The following is a 17,760-nucleotide window of genomic DNA, read 5'->3' on the forward strand; positions in this document are numbered from 1 at the left end:
AGACTGTGGTTTATCCTGTCAGTTTTCATATTTTGAACGCCGGGTTGATAAGAAAATGGGGGACTGCAAATGATATTTATTATTAGAGTTAGTGGTGGGAAAACAGGGTCAGTGGTGGCGGAAAAAGGGACAAACTTGTTCCCCATGACCCTTTGTGAAGTCCTCACACATTTCCTTTGTAGTGTAAGGCATGGTTTGGAAATTCATAAATGCCCAGGCCCCAGTGCTAGAGAATTACTCTCTGAGAGATTATATTTGTGGTGTTACTGTGTTCAGCACTATGTACAATCAGAGGTGAAAGCACAGATATCTGACAGACAGAGCACATCTGGGAGGGCATGAAGGGAATCGGGTTAAACTTTGAAGGAATTGACAAGGCCTGTATACGGTAAAATTACCTCAGCCATTAGATTTTTCCTACCTTGTATTCATGTCTTAAATGTCAGCATTTTCACGGAAAGTGCCAGTAGCAGCAAGTCAGATGTATGTACTGCTGCAAGGCCTGGATTTTGTTGCTTGGTCTACAACTGAAGAGTCTTTCAGGGTGGATCATGACATTTCCTGTTGTTTCCCAATCTATTTTGTTTGTTCTTAACCAGAGACGAGATAATGAGGTTTAATAACACAGATAGTACAGACTAAATTAAGTGTCTACGTAGTCTCTTGTATCCTTGAAATTCATGGTCTGAAAAAATTTAAATGTTTTAATTGATAAAAAATAAAAACTGTACGTTTGACAAGAAACAGATAGTTGTGTTTTCGCACTGGTGTTTGCATTACTTTATATATTTATCACAATGAAGAAGTCAGGGTGGTGATTTGTTTCAGGGATTGTTACTTAAAACAAGAAGCAGCATGACGTTTTGAGTTCTATGACCTTTTTTAACCTTAAAAAAATTAAATGCAACATGTTTTGCTGTCTTTTTACTGTAAACATATATCGCTATATACATCTATATTTATTTCTGTAGATGTTAAGATCTGGGCTAACTGGGCTTGGGATAGAGCTCCCATTGAATAATGTAATTTCAGTCAGCATATATAGTGTATACTTATAGTTTGGACAAAGCTAATATTGTGAAGTAATAAACAAACAAGAAAACAAATAAATTCACTTTCCATACCTTCTGTTCGTGAGCTATCATGTGTCATGCAATGTAATTTCGGTACTTAAGAGCAGTGACCTAATTTGTTTATATAATTTAGTTTTTTTAATATAACCAATTCCCTCTGTCCCATGTGTCCTGTAGTTATACAAGATCATAAATGCACAACAAAGTTATATTAACAATATTGTAAGGCAAACACAGCATTCTTGGCTTGCTGGAAAAAAAAAAGGGAATATGCACATCACACACCCTGCTCTGAACGTGGTTCTGAAAAATGAATTTCCAGTTTGAATAACTGTAACGTTCCCCTGCTGCAGCTGATAAGAGACCAGCTTCGACTGGTAAGCCTTATCAAGCGTCAACAACTCCTGCACCACACTGTATCTAGAGAAAACACCCGTGCAGGAAAACCCTATTTTCTTTCTTTTTTGAAATAACATTTTATGTTTGTAGTTCTACGCATGCCATCATTTCAGGGATTTCCTACGCGTTTGAAGTTTGTGCTCTTAATTTACTGGTGATGGACATTTCAAATTATTAATGTTATTCTTTAGTCCTTTTTTTCACTGTATATCCCTAAACTCATCAAGTGATTTAGAAGGCAGTAAGAAAAGCTCTTAACGGACCAATACCTTAGAGGTATCTCTGACTTGGAGACAAAATTAAATTACAAAACTTGATTTGTTCAGCTCAAACTCCTTCGCAGTGGATCAGCAGGTCAAATCCAAACTCACTATAAATTAACTTATTCAGGACATCTTGCCATACATGCAGTTTGTATGCTTTGGTTGCCTGTGTCAGTTTACCTTTACAGATTCCTCACAGGTTAAAATAAATTAAAATAAACAAGGACAAGAAAAATGTTGGAATAGTTTTCAAATATTGGCTGTATTTTTTTAATAATGTTTCCTGTGAAATCCTTACTGTCAATCAGCTACCCATCTCTTACAAGTTTGTGCAACAGTATATATACACCGATCAGCCATAACATTATGACCACTGACAGGTGAAGTGAATGACACTGATAATCTCATTATCATGGCACCTATCAGTGGGTGGGATATATTAGGCAGCAACTGAACATTTTGTCCTCAAAGTTGATGTGTTAGAAACAGGAAAAATGGGCAGCGTAAGGATCTGAGCGACTTTGACAAGGGCCAAATTGTGATGGATAGACGACTGGGTCAGAGCATCTCCAAAACTGCAGCTCTTGTGGGGTGTTCCCGGTCTGCAGTGGTCAGTACCTATCAAAAGTGGTCCAAGGAAGGAAAAGCGGTGAACCGGCGACAGGGTCATGGGCGGCCAAGGCTCATTGATGCACATGGGGAGCGAAGGCTGGCCCGTGTGGTCCGATCCAACAGACGAGCTACTGTAGCTCAAATTGCTGAAAAAGTGAATGCTTGTTGTGATAGAAAGGTGTCAGAACACACAGTGCATCACAGTTTGTTGCGTATGGGGCTGCGTAGCCGCAGACCAGTCAGGGTGCCCATGCTGACCCCTGTCCACTGCCGAAAGCGCCTACAATGGGCACGTGAGCATCAGAACTGGACCACGGAGCAATGGAAGAAGGTGGCCTGGTCTGATGAATCACGAGTTCAAGGTGTTGACTTGGCCTCCAAATTCCCCAGATCTCAATCCAATAAAGCATCTGTGGGATGTGCTGGACAAACAAGTCCGATCCATGGAGGCCCCACCTCGCAACTTACAGGACTTAAAGGATCTGATGCTAACGACTTGGTGCCAGATACCACAGCACACCTTCAGAGGTCTAGTGGAGTCCATGCCTCGACGGGTCAGGGCTGTTTTGGTGGCAAAAGGGGGACCTACACAATATTAGGCAGGTGGTCATAATGTTATGGCTGATCGGTGTATAATGCCTGTTTACCCTAAATACATGGGGAGTCCTATTTTCCGGATTTTTAAAAACCTACCCCAAGTTTGAGAATCACTGAGTTAGAGGCTTGCAGATGCTAATGTATAGGGCCTTATATGTTTTAAAGAATTGGCCATTTTATTTTGAGTAACAGTACCTTTAAAATCGTGCTGAAATTAATATTCCAAGCAGTGTGTTTTGCATTGGGTTTCAGAAGCATATTAGCGTCCTCTGGTGGCAATAATCTCATAATACATATTTTGTATGACTTGGTAAATTACAAATGTATCATCTCATGTGCAACTGAAACATGGTGCTGTGAAAGCATTAGGAACCATATTAAGCACTTATTTCCTTAATAATGAATCAATATATAAATCAATGTATATATGCTTTTTATCAGATTATATTCCAACAATTAATATTATACATTTCAGAAATGCAACACATTTGAAATGCAGTTTATTTTATTGAAATGAATATCACTATGTTCACAATCTTAGTACAGTTAGTACAGGATTTAGTATGTTGGTCTTGTGAAGGCATCACTAAATAGGACTCAGTAAATCTTATCTCCACAACCGCATGAAGCTGCACACATAGATTGGATCGGTTCGTACTGACATCCATTCTTGTACTTGGTTAACATCTGTTTGCAGCTGCTGGACTTGTCAAACAGTTCACAGGGATTATCTGAAAGAAAGTAAATGTATTTATATATGTGTGTGTGTATAGATCACACAGCATGTTACAATATTGAAGATTCAGACACTACACAATCAGATAAATATAGAAATAGACTATTACACATAGATACACATGGATAGACATCAGATTTAATAAACTTTGATAGACAACATTTAATAAAGTACATTGTTAAAGAAAAACATCATGGCTGGATTGAAAGAAAGAAAAAATAAATATTTTGAGGAGAAGAGGGAGCTGTGCAAAAAATATATTGGTTTTGGTGTCAAAATACCATTTTTGATACAGGAGTCTTACACAATTGCTAGTTCTAAATAAATGTATTATTTAATTTTAAGTGGGTTTCAGTAACTGGATAGAATATATTTGTATATACTTATGCATAGATACGTATCTCCTTATGCTGAGACAATAAATAACTGTTTGTAAGTTTGTCCCACATTACTATGAAACTGGCCAATGATAATACTTACTGCAGAGCTTGTCCTCACAGCTATTTGGGCAATCACCGCAGGGAGGCCCTGCCTTGTATGGAGTATACAAGGAATCTGCATAGTTACCTCTGCAAAACACAAAATCACGTCTGTCATTAGAGGTCAGAATGACAGGAAACTACAACATCATAAAACAAACTACCATGGAAATGCCTTCTGTGCCAATGATATATAAGAGAATAGATGCTGTCATATTCATATTGTCATATTCAATGTGGCAATATGCAAAGAATGCATTTCTCTATAGGTACTAAGGAAATGTTAATGATGTGAGTGACAATCATTGGGGCACTTGAAGGACAGCGTGCTTCCTCTGGGTTACCAAACCAGGACCAAACAGCAGTGAAGTTTACAAATTAAATTTGCAATAGGTGGGTGGGACAATGTTTTAAACCCCATGTATTTTATTTAATTTCAGCTGTTGTCATATGTATATGATATCATCACTGTGATCAATATATAGTGAGGAAAAAAAACAATACATAGAAGTATAAATTCACTTTACTTACGGAGGACAGTAGTGGCACACATAAAAATAATGAAACAGTTCTTCATCAGGGCAGTGAGCAATGGCACAGCCAACCAGATTCGACCGATACCACACAACCTAGCCATCAGTAAGAAGAGAGAGAGAGAGAGAGAATTGTACTTATTATGGCAGAACATACATTTCCTTTCAGTTGATGTTAAAAATAAATCTCACACACACTCCTGAGCTTCACAGGGAGAGCTTCAAGGCTAAGTTAACCTCACTTGGCGAATATGCGATATGGGATATGTGGGCCAAAAAAACACTTACACTTAATTTTGATACAAAACTTGTTTTTTTTAGCTATTTTATTAAGCACTATGTGTTGTTCTTCATGAGTTTTTGCAAAATTATGTTATTATGATGATAATCGCTACAAATACACTTTATTGAAAAACTATAAGGTATTATATTAAACAGATTTTAATTGACTGCTCTCTTGCCTCTCTGTGCTGGTTACATCTGTACATCCAGTAAACTGGAATTGTTTGACGAACTTTAAAGGAATCAAGACTAAAGTTTGACACATAAAGTGAATGTAATGTAACATCTGAACCCAGTGTAAAATATAATGTAGCACCTACAAATCCTAGTGTAGAGGCCCCTTAAGCATTTACAACAAAAATAATAAACAAACAAACAAACAAACAAACTGTGGTCGACCCTTTTACCTGAGTGTAATGACCAACAACACCAGCTCTTCCAACATTGTAGGTGAGGTTTTGAACTTCATTGTACCAGTCTTGAATTCCTTTCTCCCAGGCACTAAGGTCACTGGCCATGAACAGATTCTCACCGCAACGCATTCCTGAAAAAGAATACATATACCACAGTGAATGTATATACCAATAACATTTTAAAATATACTTTCAAAAAGTGCATGTTTTCTTTTTATGGCCTTAGCTTAAGCATTGCCTCAATAAAGCTATGTCACTGACCGTTGATGGTTCTCTGCTGTGATTCGCTGTGCATCCCAGAACATGTCTGGGCCCAGGATAGAGCATTTGAAGCAGCTTCATCACTCCAGGACTTACATAAAATATCACAAGGCAAAACAATGAGAAACATTACTCAAAGATCAAATCAATTAGCATGGATTCAACGAACACAAACTAATTATAACAAAAAAGCAAACAAACAACAACATCATATTGTGATACAAAATGGATAATAAAATACGAGGCAGGATAACTTACCATCTTAAGCATGTTGCTTGCAGTTGGGGTCACCGATCTCCTCAGGGCATTGTGTTTGTCTACAATGGCTTTCTGAACTTCTGAAGCACTTGTAGATAGATCTGTGATAAATAATAACAGCAACATCAATAACAATGACCATCAAAATATGTATTATGACTGGATGATTAGTATTTGTTATTTACATATATTATTAACTGGGTTTTTTTATTTTCAGTGCAAATATACTGAAGTGCTTTCTATTTGTTTTCTGTTTTTAATCAGTATCAGACATTGAAGCATCATAAATGACAACTATCTGCTGAGTGATCCAGAATTCATCTCACTTTACAGTAGGTTTCTTTTTTCTACATTTTCTGGAAAAAAAACCCCACACCTTCAGCAGAGTATTTCTGAAACTATATAAGCGCAGCAAGCCTTTGTAGGTTTTTAAGATTGACATTGCAACAAAAGAACAGAAGTCACAGGGCTACTGACTATACCAGGAGTGGACAGCGCCACACACAGAGAACAGATTGCAGTGTGAATTACACTACTGCTATCGTTACATGCAGATTCTTAAGGTGTAGTAGTAGTATAGTTGTAGTAGTAGTAATAATAATCTTACCTGACATTGTCTTCAATACAAGAACAAAAGAAAGAAAAGAAGACACTCAAGTTAATAATATGATAAGTTTACAATGTACTGATTCTGTGATATATAGACATATTACACCAATACTGCAGTTACTGCATTCGTCTTCTGTGAGTGTTTTTTTTTTTATATATAAATATGTATATATTGCTTTACAAATGTAAATGCACTCATAGCATTACTGATTACAAATAAATTGATACTTACCAGGGCAGTGCATAGTGGCAGAACTGCACTGATACACACAGCAAACTTGAGAAAAGACATTGCTGCAAAAGGTACTGCAAGTAAAAGAGAATAGCAGAGGCTAACCATTTTGCTTGTTAAAAGGATTAATTAGTTTAACTGTACATTTAAAAACTTATACCTGTGCCTATACAGTTTTTAATATGTAATCTGTCTTGTCATGCTATTTTTCAAGGTACATACCTTAATCATATCAATACATGTGTGGATAGGATCTACTGTACACTTTGTTTTGTTACATTTCGACAATATACATCTCAGCAGAAGCGTAACAGATGTGCGCAACAGGAAAACTGATGTATGGCTAAGCTACTCTGGTGAAATCAATGTATACACCTCACTAAACGAGTTAATGAACATCGTCAATATTTTATGAATATGGTATTTTATGGTCTAAAAAAACATACCATTAAAATAACACCTCAGGAGAGAAGGAGAGTTGATGGATAACTTACCTCAAGTCAGAAGGCTGGATGTAAATTGTAAAATGACAAACTTAAAGGCAGTATTTATAGTATTTTAACACCCTCCTATGACTTTTGAGTTCAAACAAAAAACAAAAAAACAAACCAAAAACCTCTAGGAGTGTCTTGGTCAGTGGGTGTTGTCTTCCCACATTCACTGGCCACAGATCACATGCAAGTAACAGATGGCATTATGCCCCAATAGTCACTCTGTGGCTTTGTGTTTAAAGCATCACTGATCTCAGTTACTTATTGTGTAACGAGAGTAAGCCTTTATTATTATTACTATTATTATTATTATTATTATTATATTTATTTATTTATTTATTTATTAGCAGACGCCCTTATCCAGGGCGCCTTACAAGTGCAATAAAAAAGTGCAAAAATACAGTTCAGTACAAGGCATAATACATTTCACAAATTCCAATTTACACAAGTGTATACAATCACAAGTACTGTGTAAAAAGATTAGTTTTGAGTAAGCGCCGGAAGGAGGTCAAGGACTCTTTCAGTGCTTATGGGTCTTTAAAGAATTATAAGGGCAGGTAAGTGTGGACCTCTACCACATCAGTATCATACCCAGCTTTTCCTTTTTTTATATATATATATTTATTAGTTTTCATATTTTAGTTCTATTTTAGGAATGATCAAATTTAATAATTTAACATTCATTTAAACCCATAGAGTGTGTCTATTAATATGAGAACAATTCACCTCGGTAAATATTCTTGATACAAGATCTTTGCCTCTTTGTCTGCAATGAATCAACATCAAAAAGAATGGCATCCTTACAATGGTATCCACAGATAACTGCTGCAAACTGAAATTGAATGAACATCAAATACGATCTGATATCTTGCACAAACTAACTGAATAAAAAAACCTATTCTTACCAACTTAAGAACAGAGCAATCCATAATATCCACCACCAGAGATGAATTGGATCATAGAATAACAGGTGAAAAGGGAATGCATTAGATATTTAAATCATTTTATGTTAATCTGGGTTGAATACCCAGTTGAATGTTACTATATATATATATATATATATATATATGGTTTACTTATGGTATATATTATAAAATAAATCTCAGCAATTTAGATTCTCTACTGTTAAAGACAGACAATGCAGAGTACAAATGCAGATTCATGCTACTGGTTGTATCAGGGACATTTGCACTTTTGTGTGTGAGTGTGGTTTTCTTTGGGGTGTTGGGAGTATACCGCATGTTAATAGTGATGCTTAATAAAACCCATTTAATACTTATGGTTTTAACAGGCAACTCCCATAAGACCTAGCTCATCTAAGTAGATTAATGCCCAAACTGAATTTTTCTGTGGATTTGTGGATAAGTGGATTTATTCTTTTAGAAAGGGACAATAAGCTGAAACAGTCACACCTCACTGGCTTTATGATAAAACTCTTTAATGAGAATGAAATGGTAACCACTCTGTGCATTTCCTTTTTAAAAACCAAATGTTTACACAGATTGGATAATCAAAGATGCTCATATTCAGAAAACAGACGTGCCAACAACAACAACAATAAAAATCTAACTTTAGCCTTGCCTAATGTGCTTTGAATTATATTTTGAATACATTAAAACTGTTGTTGTAAAGAGGAGTTACTCATTAGAAAAAAAACAAACAGATTAGTGATTAGTGAGGCTGTTTTTAAACAAAACAGTTTGTTGGCAAGAGATTTCAGCATCAAATTAAAACTGACAGAATTTTTAAATAATTAGATTTTAAATTGTGTAACTATTTCCATTACATCTCTTAAGAGAATAGGTACTGCTCAATCACTACCACTGTCATTTTCATGCCTAGAAGGAAATCAGAAGATTTTATTTTGACAGGTGCATGAAGCAGGGCACCAGGAGGAGACTTGAGGGTTGCTGCATCCATACTGCTGCTTCAGGGAAGGGCAGTTACTGTACTGGTTGATGTAATTACAAGGGTTTGCTGGAGGGGAAAAGCAAAAAAAAAAAGAATTTTAATTGTATTATCCAACTCCTTAATATCATATACATATATCCATTATTCCCACACGTCATAGAAAATAACTAAATGGGAAACATAAGAACATGAAGTGATTTCAACATTCCTGTTTTCAATTAGATGATCTACAGTGCTAGACCTTTCCACAAAAAACAAGGCATCAGAATATCTATAAAGCACATATGTCACTCACTGCACAGATTGTTGTCACAGGCATTGGGACAGTCGCCACAGGAGGGTCCCTCTTGGTAAGGATATTTGTACTGGTAGTTTCCTCTGTAATACATACAATAGCATATAACTGCAGTACAACAGTTGCTGAAAGAGAATTATACTGCAAATGGTTTGAAACCGATTTAAAAACGAAACATCTGACATCTGTGGCTCTGTGTCCCTTCAAATGCAATTTAAGTTTGAGGAAGGAAGAAAGATGAGCAGTATGTTATATCTAATAATAATACGTTTTTTAAAGCAATGTGATGAGTTAGAAAAAAGTATTTTGAATGTAGTCACAATTGTGTGTTGTTTTTTTTTTACATTTTAGGGAAGCGTTTAAAACAATGAAACATACACTGATCAGCCATATCATTATGACCACCTGTCTAATATTGTGTAGGTCCCCCTTTTGCCGCCAAAACAGCCCTGACCCGTCGAGGCATGGACTCCACTAGACCTCTGAAGGTGTGCTGTGGTATCTGGCACCAAGACGTTAGCAGTAGATCCTTTAAGTCCTGTAAGTTGTGAGGTGGGGCCTCCATGGATCGGACTTGTTTGTCCAGCACATCCCACAGATGCTCGATTGGATTGAGATCTGGGGAATTTGGAGGCCAAGTCAACACCTTGAACTCGTGATTCATCAGACCAGGCCACCTTCTTCCATTGCTCCGTGGTCCAGTTCTGATGCTCACGTGCCCATTGTAGGCGCTTTCGGCAGTGGACAGGGGTCAGCATGGGCACCCTGACTGGTCTGCGGCTACGCAGCCCCATACGCAACACCTTTCTATCAGAACCAGCATTACCTTTTTCAGCAATTTGAGCTACAGTAGCTCATCTGTTGCATTGGACCACACGGGCCAGCCTTCGCTCCCCACGTGCATCAATGAGCCTTGGCCGCCCATGACCCTGTCGCCGGTTCACCGCTTTTCCTTCCTTGGACTACTTTTGATAGGTACTGACCACTGCAGACTGGGAACACCCCACAAGAGCTGCAGTTTTGGAGATGCTCTGACCCAGTCGTCTAGCCATCACAATCTGGCCCTTGTCAAAGTTGCTCAGTTCCTTACGGTTGCCCATTTTTCCTGCTTCTAACACATCAACTTTGAGGACAAAATGTTCACTTGCTGCCTAATATATCCCACCCACTGACAGGTGCCATGATAACGAGATTATCAGTGTTATTCACTTCACATGTCAGTGGTCATAATGTTATGGCTGATCGGTGTATATAGTTGTAAAATTGAAAATAAATTACTTACGGAGGACAATAGTGGCAGACATAGAAGTATTTGTACATGGAATTGGGGCAGTAGGCAACAGCACAGCCAATCTCGTTTGACCTGTACCACACCATCTGAAATGGAAAACACACACATGTATCTACCTATATCTCCTTATATTGCTCATTCGAATGCAGAGCAAACACAGGCTTTTCTAACATACAAAGTTCATACATCAACAGATTTAAGCCAGACTTCTATGGATTACATTCACATAACAGCTCAAACACGTCGTCTCACTTTCATGCTGTTCATTAAAACGTTGTCAATAATGCCCACAAAAACTGGAATGCTAATTATGACAAAAAGGTAGGTTATAAATTACTTTGACACATACTTGTAAAATCACAAGTTTAATTCAAGCGTTACAATTATATTTCTATTACATGTGTGAATGCTATATACATCATTTTGCTAAACTCACCTGAGTGTAATGACCAATGACACCACCATTCACAGACCCCATTCCATATCTGTAATTACTGACTTCATTAGACCAAGAGTCAATCGCCCCAGTCCAGGTATTTGGGTATGAAGACATGTACAAATTCTCACCGCATCCACTAGCTGTTAAGACAACATCCATACAATGAATACCTCCATAAAAACATCAGTTCTCAAATTATGTACACATCATATAGTTTAGCTGGTTTCTACTTGCATTACTCAAGTCCTACAAACCAGAAACAGAAAATCAGGTTTTCCTTTATTCTTTCTTATGAGTCTTGTATGATATTTGCACATATTCATAAGAACATGCATTTATTTACTTAGTTATATATTGAGGAACAGTGCAAGAGTTGGTATTTGGACAGTGTCATTGGTACAGACAAGTTCTTTATATGGCAGCTTATGTATGAATCTACAAATGACAAAAATAGGAACTTGGAGTTTAATGCTAGACATAAAGGACATTTACTGACTGCTGATCGTTCTGCTGCTGTCGGGGCTGTGGTTCATGGCACACGTCTGGGCCCATCGCTGGGCGTTTGCAGCAGCTTCCACATTCCATCCCTTTCAGGAAGACGAGGGGTTCAGAAAAGTGGAAGAGTAATGATCGTAACATGGCCTACATTTCCATCAGTACAAGATCTCTAATCTAAAGAATGATAACCAAATGGTTGTTTTTGTCCAAGAATTTTGACCATTTACAAGAACATTTATCTATAGATATGAATTTCTGAAAAACTGCTATTTCAACACTGTAATTCAAATTAATAATATAGATTATTTCATTGTTGTAATTATTTAACAGTGAAATCATTCTGATTCTGATGACAGGAAAAACCCACTGTACCATCTTCAGCATGTTACTGGCACTTGGAGACACATTACGTCTCACATTATTGTGCTGGTCAACAATCTCCTGCTGCACACTGGGGTTGCTTGTGGAGATTTCTGTAGAAACAATGTTGAAATTTCATCTAAGTGGAAAAATACATTATAATATGTGTACATTTTGTCATGAAAAGCAAAGTCATACTTAGAACTTACGTGACTGTGATTCCAGCAAGTGAAAGAGAGAGAAAGTGGGTGAGAGAGAGAGAGAGAGAGAGAGAGAGCGAGAGAGAGAGAGAGAGAGAGAGAGAGAGGGAGAATGTAATTAACATCTTTATTCCAATACATTAGAAAACTGTAGCTCAGGATAAATAAAACACTTAAACTATGGACCACATATGCATATATTTTAATACCCATACATATCTTTGTGAACAACTAAATTAAAATAATATGTTTATTATAAATAAATTATAATGCTGAAAATCAGAAACCCAAAATTAGTAGTAGTCCACAGCTGGAAACATTTAATTTAATTGCTATTATGTGTGAATTGATTTGTATCTATTCATGATTTTATTGTTTTACTGAGGTGCATGTAAATTCAATTTTCTATTCCTCCCTTGTTCAACAGACATTGAAGACTTCCAATTTGCAGACATGAAAGTAACATCTAATTTTGAATACTATAAAACTATATATCCATTCCTACACAAGAGTCAAGCTGTTTTCAAGTATTAGTTCAAGTCAGACCCACTTGTTTATATTGGATGTTTTTGTCTAGCTTAGCTGTGACAACTCACTTATTTGAGAACAATAAATGTGATGACAAGACAACTGAAATAATTTCATTCTTGTGTGTTGCGTGATGTGTGATGTCATCTGGTAACTCAGTTGTGATATATCAATTTTAGGAAAAGTATTAATCATAAATCCATAATGCGCCTCAACATTTAGAATTTCTTGTTGATGATGACTTACCAGGTCACCCCAAGTGGAGGAGATCTGCAGCAGCGCAATGACACTCACAGCAAAACTGAGTGCAGACATTATTGGAAAAAACCTAGAGAAAATACTTTAAATTTACAATACTAATACTTTATCACAATGCTCAGATGGGATTTTAATTATGTACTAGCCACTTTGATATATTGTGAAAAGCATGCCTATCAGTATATTTTACGGATAGAAAAAAAAAATCCAAAATAATTCCGCAAATTTGCAATTATACAGATCTGGTCTTAAACCAATAACATATTAAAACATGCATCTAATTAACGAATGTCCTCTAAAGGCACATTTGAAACAATGTGATTGACATAAACAACCACTGGTTACAATGTTACAATTTTAGTGCTGTCGAATGATTGTTAATAAGAATTTTAATTGCTGAATATAATATTAATAAGTGAATTCTATTTTGCAGTAATTTCAGAAAAGATACAACAAAAATACAAATTTAACCAATATAATTCAGAATTATTTTATTCTGAATAGTTTTACTTTTTACTTTTACAACAGACCCACAACAATATATACAGCATAAGATAATAGGAGAGGGAGAGGAAACACAGCTTTCTGCATTGCCACATTTGCATGTGAATTTGCATATTGAAATAGCCGCGTTTTTCCGTTTCTCATGATTTTTACGTAATTTACTCCAGTATTTGGGATTGACCCTGTACTGCACTGTGGCCGGTTGTTTTTGCTGCAAAACTGATTCTCGCACATCATCATTTCAATAGTTAATAACACTGCATGGAACTCCCCCATTTATGGTGCCATTAAAGAGCACAAACCTTCAAAAGTCAAATAATGAATGAATTGTACTAAGACTGAGATACTGTAGGCTACATCAAATGTCTAGACGTTGGCATCATGTCAGATTTAGTTTTTAAATTTTCTTGCCAAGTCTGAAGAAATACCAAGCTTTTTAATTAGGAGTTTCAAAACTAAGAGACAGGAGCTATACATTAGTATTTTGCAAGGTACTTACCCCAGACTTCTTTAAAGAAAGGACAATCCTGAAGTGAAAAAGGTGTGCATATTGCCAGTTTATATATACTTTTGCTGCACTGAGACAGATAAATGATTGCCTTATATGGTAAGGTGATAATGAAATTGGCTGAGCATAATTTGGGAATGGCAGATTATTCATATCTGGAATTATATCACTATAAACTGATTGGTAGACTTATCTGACCTGCAGGGAACAGTGCATGGATTCAAACACATGACAGCATGTTGTTTGGGGTGTGTTTAAGTAGGCTAATCATGCCATTGCAGTGTTATTCAAGTTATGGTTATTTAGCTGGTAGAGATTTGTCTTGCAGTTTGGATTTGGTTAAGGCATTTTAGCAGCAGCCCTGTGATTAACTGGCACCCTGTCCAGGGGGCACCTTGTGCCCTGTTCCCTCTGCTCACCCTGATTCTGTACTGGATGAAACAGTGATTGAAAATGGGCAGATAGATGGATTTCAGAAGCCCTGGTTGATGTAAGTTTCATGCTTTACTTAATGGAGTTCTTGTTAACAGAACACATCTTAACTGACTGCTATAAGATCCCCAAGACCTATACACCAATCCTCAATAGTGGTCCTCAAGAGCCACAGTCTTGCCCATTTTAAAGGCACCCTTAAACAAAATAATTGGTTCAACTCAGAAAATAAGTAAAAAAATTGAAGTTAAAGAAATGTGTCTTTTGAAGGCTGTATTTTACATATTTAATGCTAGGGTTCTATGAGACTTGCCCTGACTTATCTGACCTGAAATAAAATCTCCTTAAACCTTCATTTCATGAATTAAGATTGACATGTATTCAAAAAAGTACAAATATGTTTTAGACTTGTTTCTCATACAGATCAGAAACAAACAATTAATTATCAGTCATTTAGCGGTCAGATAATACATAATCCAAAAGTAAAGTGCAACTGATAACCGTGATTCCAATTATAAGGACGTCGAAATAGAAAGAGTGTGAAGACAGATAACCTCGTATGTATTAAGACACTAGAATACTTTTCAAACGAGATACTGTCAATCAGTAACTATGAAAAAAGTGAATGTGGCAAAATCTTTTTTAATAGAGCAAGGTTGGAATACATTTCTGGGTAGCCTTATATATATATATATATATATATATATATATATATATATATATATATATATATATATATATATAATATACACTATCATTCTTTGTTTCCAGGGGAAGACTACTGAAAGAGCATTGCTTGAAGTTACAGACCATTTCATACCTTCATAGTTTCTTCCTGCACTGATCTGTGTCCAGGTCCTATTCAGAACATTTATATATCATCCCCAAATGTGTAGAAATTATATGCTTTCCTCATTAACATCACAATTGTAAAATAGAAAATATAGAATTAAGCTTGATTAAGGCATTAAGAAAAACAACAGGGTCTTTAAAAGAATACTAATACTGGTAATAATAATAGACATTAATATGAATGCAAGAGTGGCCCATATTTATGAATATTTACCAACACTTTTTTTAAAAGATGAATAGCAAACCAAATTGTACAAAATATAAAAATAAAGCATTAAAATAATTGAATTTACTTTTGAAAATTTATATTAGCACTCCTAAGGTTTATTAGACATTTCCCCACTTCCTTGCATTTCTTTTCCCTCACCAGCAAAACAGGTGTACAAATGGAATATGAATGTGTGTCTAAGAACATGCTATCCAAAATTTAAATTGATCAACCTTTTCTTAATGTCTTATGATAAGTTGTCATAATTTCCATTATGTCCTCATGGACTGATTCTTCAATGGTTATCAACAAGTTTTTATAGGTCCATTAGAGGTATTACAATGGACTATTGGTTCCAAAAAGCTACTATTATCTACTGGTCTTTATGATTAGATGTTCAAAAAGATTATGGTCTGAGATTTGAGAAGCGTGCCATCTTACTTAAATCTCTGTTTGACGTTTGGTGATAAAGTAAAGTAAATGGCAGCAGTCACAAGACGTCTTAAACACGTACACAAAGTTAGAAATTATGTAGCTGGCTCCTTCATTCACTGGTGTAGAAATGTTACCAACTGAATGTGTTCAGATACCAGCAGCATGACTTTCCAAAGTCATGACAGTCTTTGTCTCAAGATTGTATTTCGATGCCCTCTATGTATTGGTGTTGTTGGATGTTGTTTGTTGTTGTTGTTAAGATTGTTGCATTGACTGTTTTAACCCCTGACTGCAAATGTAATTTTCCCTCTGGGGATAATAATTATTTTATTTTATTTGATAAGGGTAGAGCTGTGATCAGTTCAGTTTTTTTAGTTATATATTAGAATCAGTGATGAAAAACATGTTTATTATTATCAGTATTATTCTAGTAATCTCTGATAAAACTTTACATCTCTGCGATTAAGTGTTCACACAATTTTTTTCCAAACGTTTCTGTAAACTTTATAGTGTATGTGGAAAAATTAAAATCTGGTAATATATAAGAACAGAAAGTTTACAAATGAGAGGAGGCCATTCGACCCATCGTGCTCGTTTGGTGTCCATTAATAACTAAGTGATCCAAGGATCCTATCCAGTCTATTTTTAAATGTTCCCAAATTTTCATCTTCTACCACATCGCTGGGGAGTTTGTTCCAGTTTATGACGCCTCTCTGTGTGAAGAAGTGTCTCCTGTTTTCCGTCTTGAATGCCTTGAAGCCCAATTTCCATTTGTGTCCCCGGGTCCGTGTGTCCCTGCTGATCTGGAAAAGCTCCTCTGGTTTGATGTGGTCGATGCCTTTCATGATTCTGAAGACTTGGATCAAGTCCCCAAGTAGTCTCCTCTGTTCCAGGGTGAAAAGGTTCAGGTCCTCAGTCTCTCAGTAGGACATTCCCTTCAGACCTGGAATAAGTCTGGTTGTCTCCTCTGCCTCTAGAGCAGCGATATCTTTCTTGAAGTGTGGAGCCCAGAACTGTCCACAGTATCCAGATGAGCTCTAACTAGTGCATTGTACAGTCTGAACATCACTGCCCTTGTTCTCAATTCTACACTTTTGACAATATACTCTAACATCCTGTTTGCCTTTTTTATTGCTTCCCCACACTGTTTGGATGGAGAAAGTGAGGAGTCCACGTAGACTGCTAGATCTTCTCATGCGTTACTTCATCTAGTTCTATTCCTCCCATAGTGTAATTATAGTGGACATTTTTGTTCCCTGCATGTAATACCTTGCACTTGTCCACATTGGATTTCATCTGCCAGGTGTCGGCCCACAACTGAGTATTATCTAAGGCCCTGTGAATAGCCTGTGCTGCCGAGATTGTATCTGCCACAAAACCATTAAGTTAATTATTTACTGGTTAAACACACGTTCAAATTAAAAACAACAAGTGATGTATATACACGAGAGTCTGGTTTATATGGCCACTGTTTATAGCCTGCAGTCTGGCCTAAATGTGTTGCTTACCGTAGATATTTACAACAGTATATCATCACCCTTCTCTTGTTCTACCCCCGGACAAAACGTGTGTCCTGATACATCCCTTTAAAATGAATATTGTCGCAAAACTAAAATCAAAAGACAATAGATATAGGCCTACACATGCAAGTAAACACACGACAGACAGCGCTATATTTTTAATCAAGTTCAAAGACGAGGATTAGTGACAGAGCCGCTGTGTCACAGCGCAAACACAAGGCACGCCGCCTGCGCACAGGCGCTCCAGTCTGCGGGCAGCGCAGCCACAACACCGAGAGCGCAG

General features: G+C 36.6%; 2 protein-coding genes across 2 annotated transcripts; both read right to left on the reverse strand.

The window, feature by feature from the left end:
• Positions 1-3,360: 3,360 nt before the first annotated feature.
• Positions 3,361-6,004, reverse strand: LOC136751236 (cysteine-rich venom protein tigrin-like). The gene is made up of 6 exons (XM_066706680.1): positions 5,907-6,004; positions 5,649-5,739; positions 5,382-5,518; positions 4,691-4,788; positions 4,161-4,249; positions 3,361-3,675 (listed from the first exon to the last, which is right to left on the reverse strand). Exons 1-6 carry the CDS (start codon positions 5,916-5,918, stop codon positions 3,542-3,544), a joined length of 561 nt encoding a protein of 186 aa, XP_066562777.1. The 5' UTR covers positions 5,919-6,004; the 3' UTR covers positions 3,361-3,541.
• A 2,658-nt stretch (positions 6,005-8,662) lies between these two features.
• Positions 8,663-13,075, reverse strand: LOC136759141 (cysteine-rich venom protein). The gene is made up of 7 exons (XM_066714005.1): positions 13,015-13,075; positions 12,045-12,145; positions 11,671-11,761; positions 11,172-11,314; positions 10,727-10,821; positions 9,445-9,527; positions 8,663-9,215 (listed from the first exon to the last, which is right to left on the reverse strand). Exons 1-7 carry the CDS (start codon positions 13,073-13,075, stop codon positions 9,088-9,090), a joined length of 702 nt encoding a protein of 233 aa, XP_066570102.1. The 3' UTR covers positions 8,663-9,087.
• Between the last annotated feature and the right edge of the window lie 4,685 nt (positions 13,076-17,760).

Source organism: Amia ocellicauda, chromosome 1 (assembly GCF_036373705.1).
Source record: "Amia ocellicauda isolate fAmiCal2 chromosome 1, fAmiCal2.hap1, whole genome shotgun sequence".
In the NCBI taxonomy this organism is placed as follows: domain Eukaryota; kingdom Metazoa; phylum Chordata; class Actinopteri; order Amiiformes; family Amiidae; genus Amia; species Amia ocellicauda.

Bases quoted from the DNA above. Each gene is read 5' to 3' on its own strand.
- LOC136759141 (XM_066714005.1), bottom strand. From the start codon at position 13,075: ATGTCTGCACTCAGTTTTGCTGTGAGTGTCATTGCGCTGCTGCAGATC. The intron at 11,315-11,670 runs GTCAGTAAATGT...TTGTCTTAACAG, and splicing joins CAGCAGCAGAACGATCAGCA to CTAGTGGATGCGGTGAGAAT. The intron at 10,822-11,171 runs GTGAGTTTAGCA...TTTCCATTTCAG, and splicing joins TCATTGGTCATTACACTCAG to ATGGTGTGGTACAGGTCAAA.
- LOC136751236 (XM_066706680.1), bottom strand. The intron at 4,789-5,381 runs GTAAAAGGGTCG...ACTGATGGCTAG, and splicing joins TTGTTGGTCATTACACTCAG to GTTGTGTGGTATCGGTCGAA. The intron at 3,676-4,160 runs GTAAGTATTATC...ACTTTCTTTCAG, and splicing joins CTGTGAGGACAAGCTCTGCA to ATAATCCCTGTGAACTGTTT.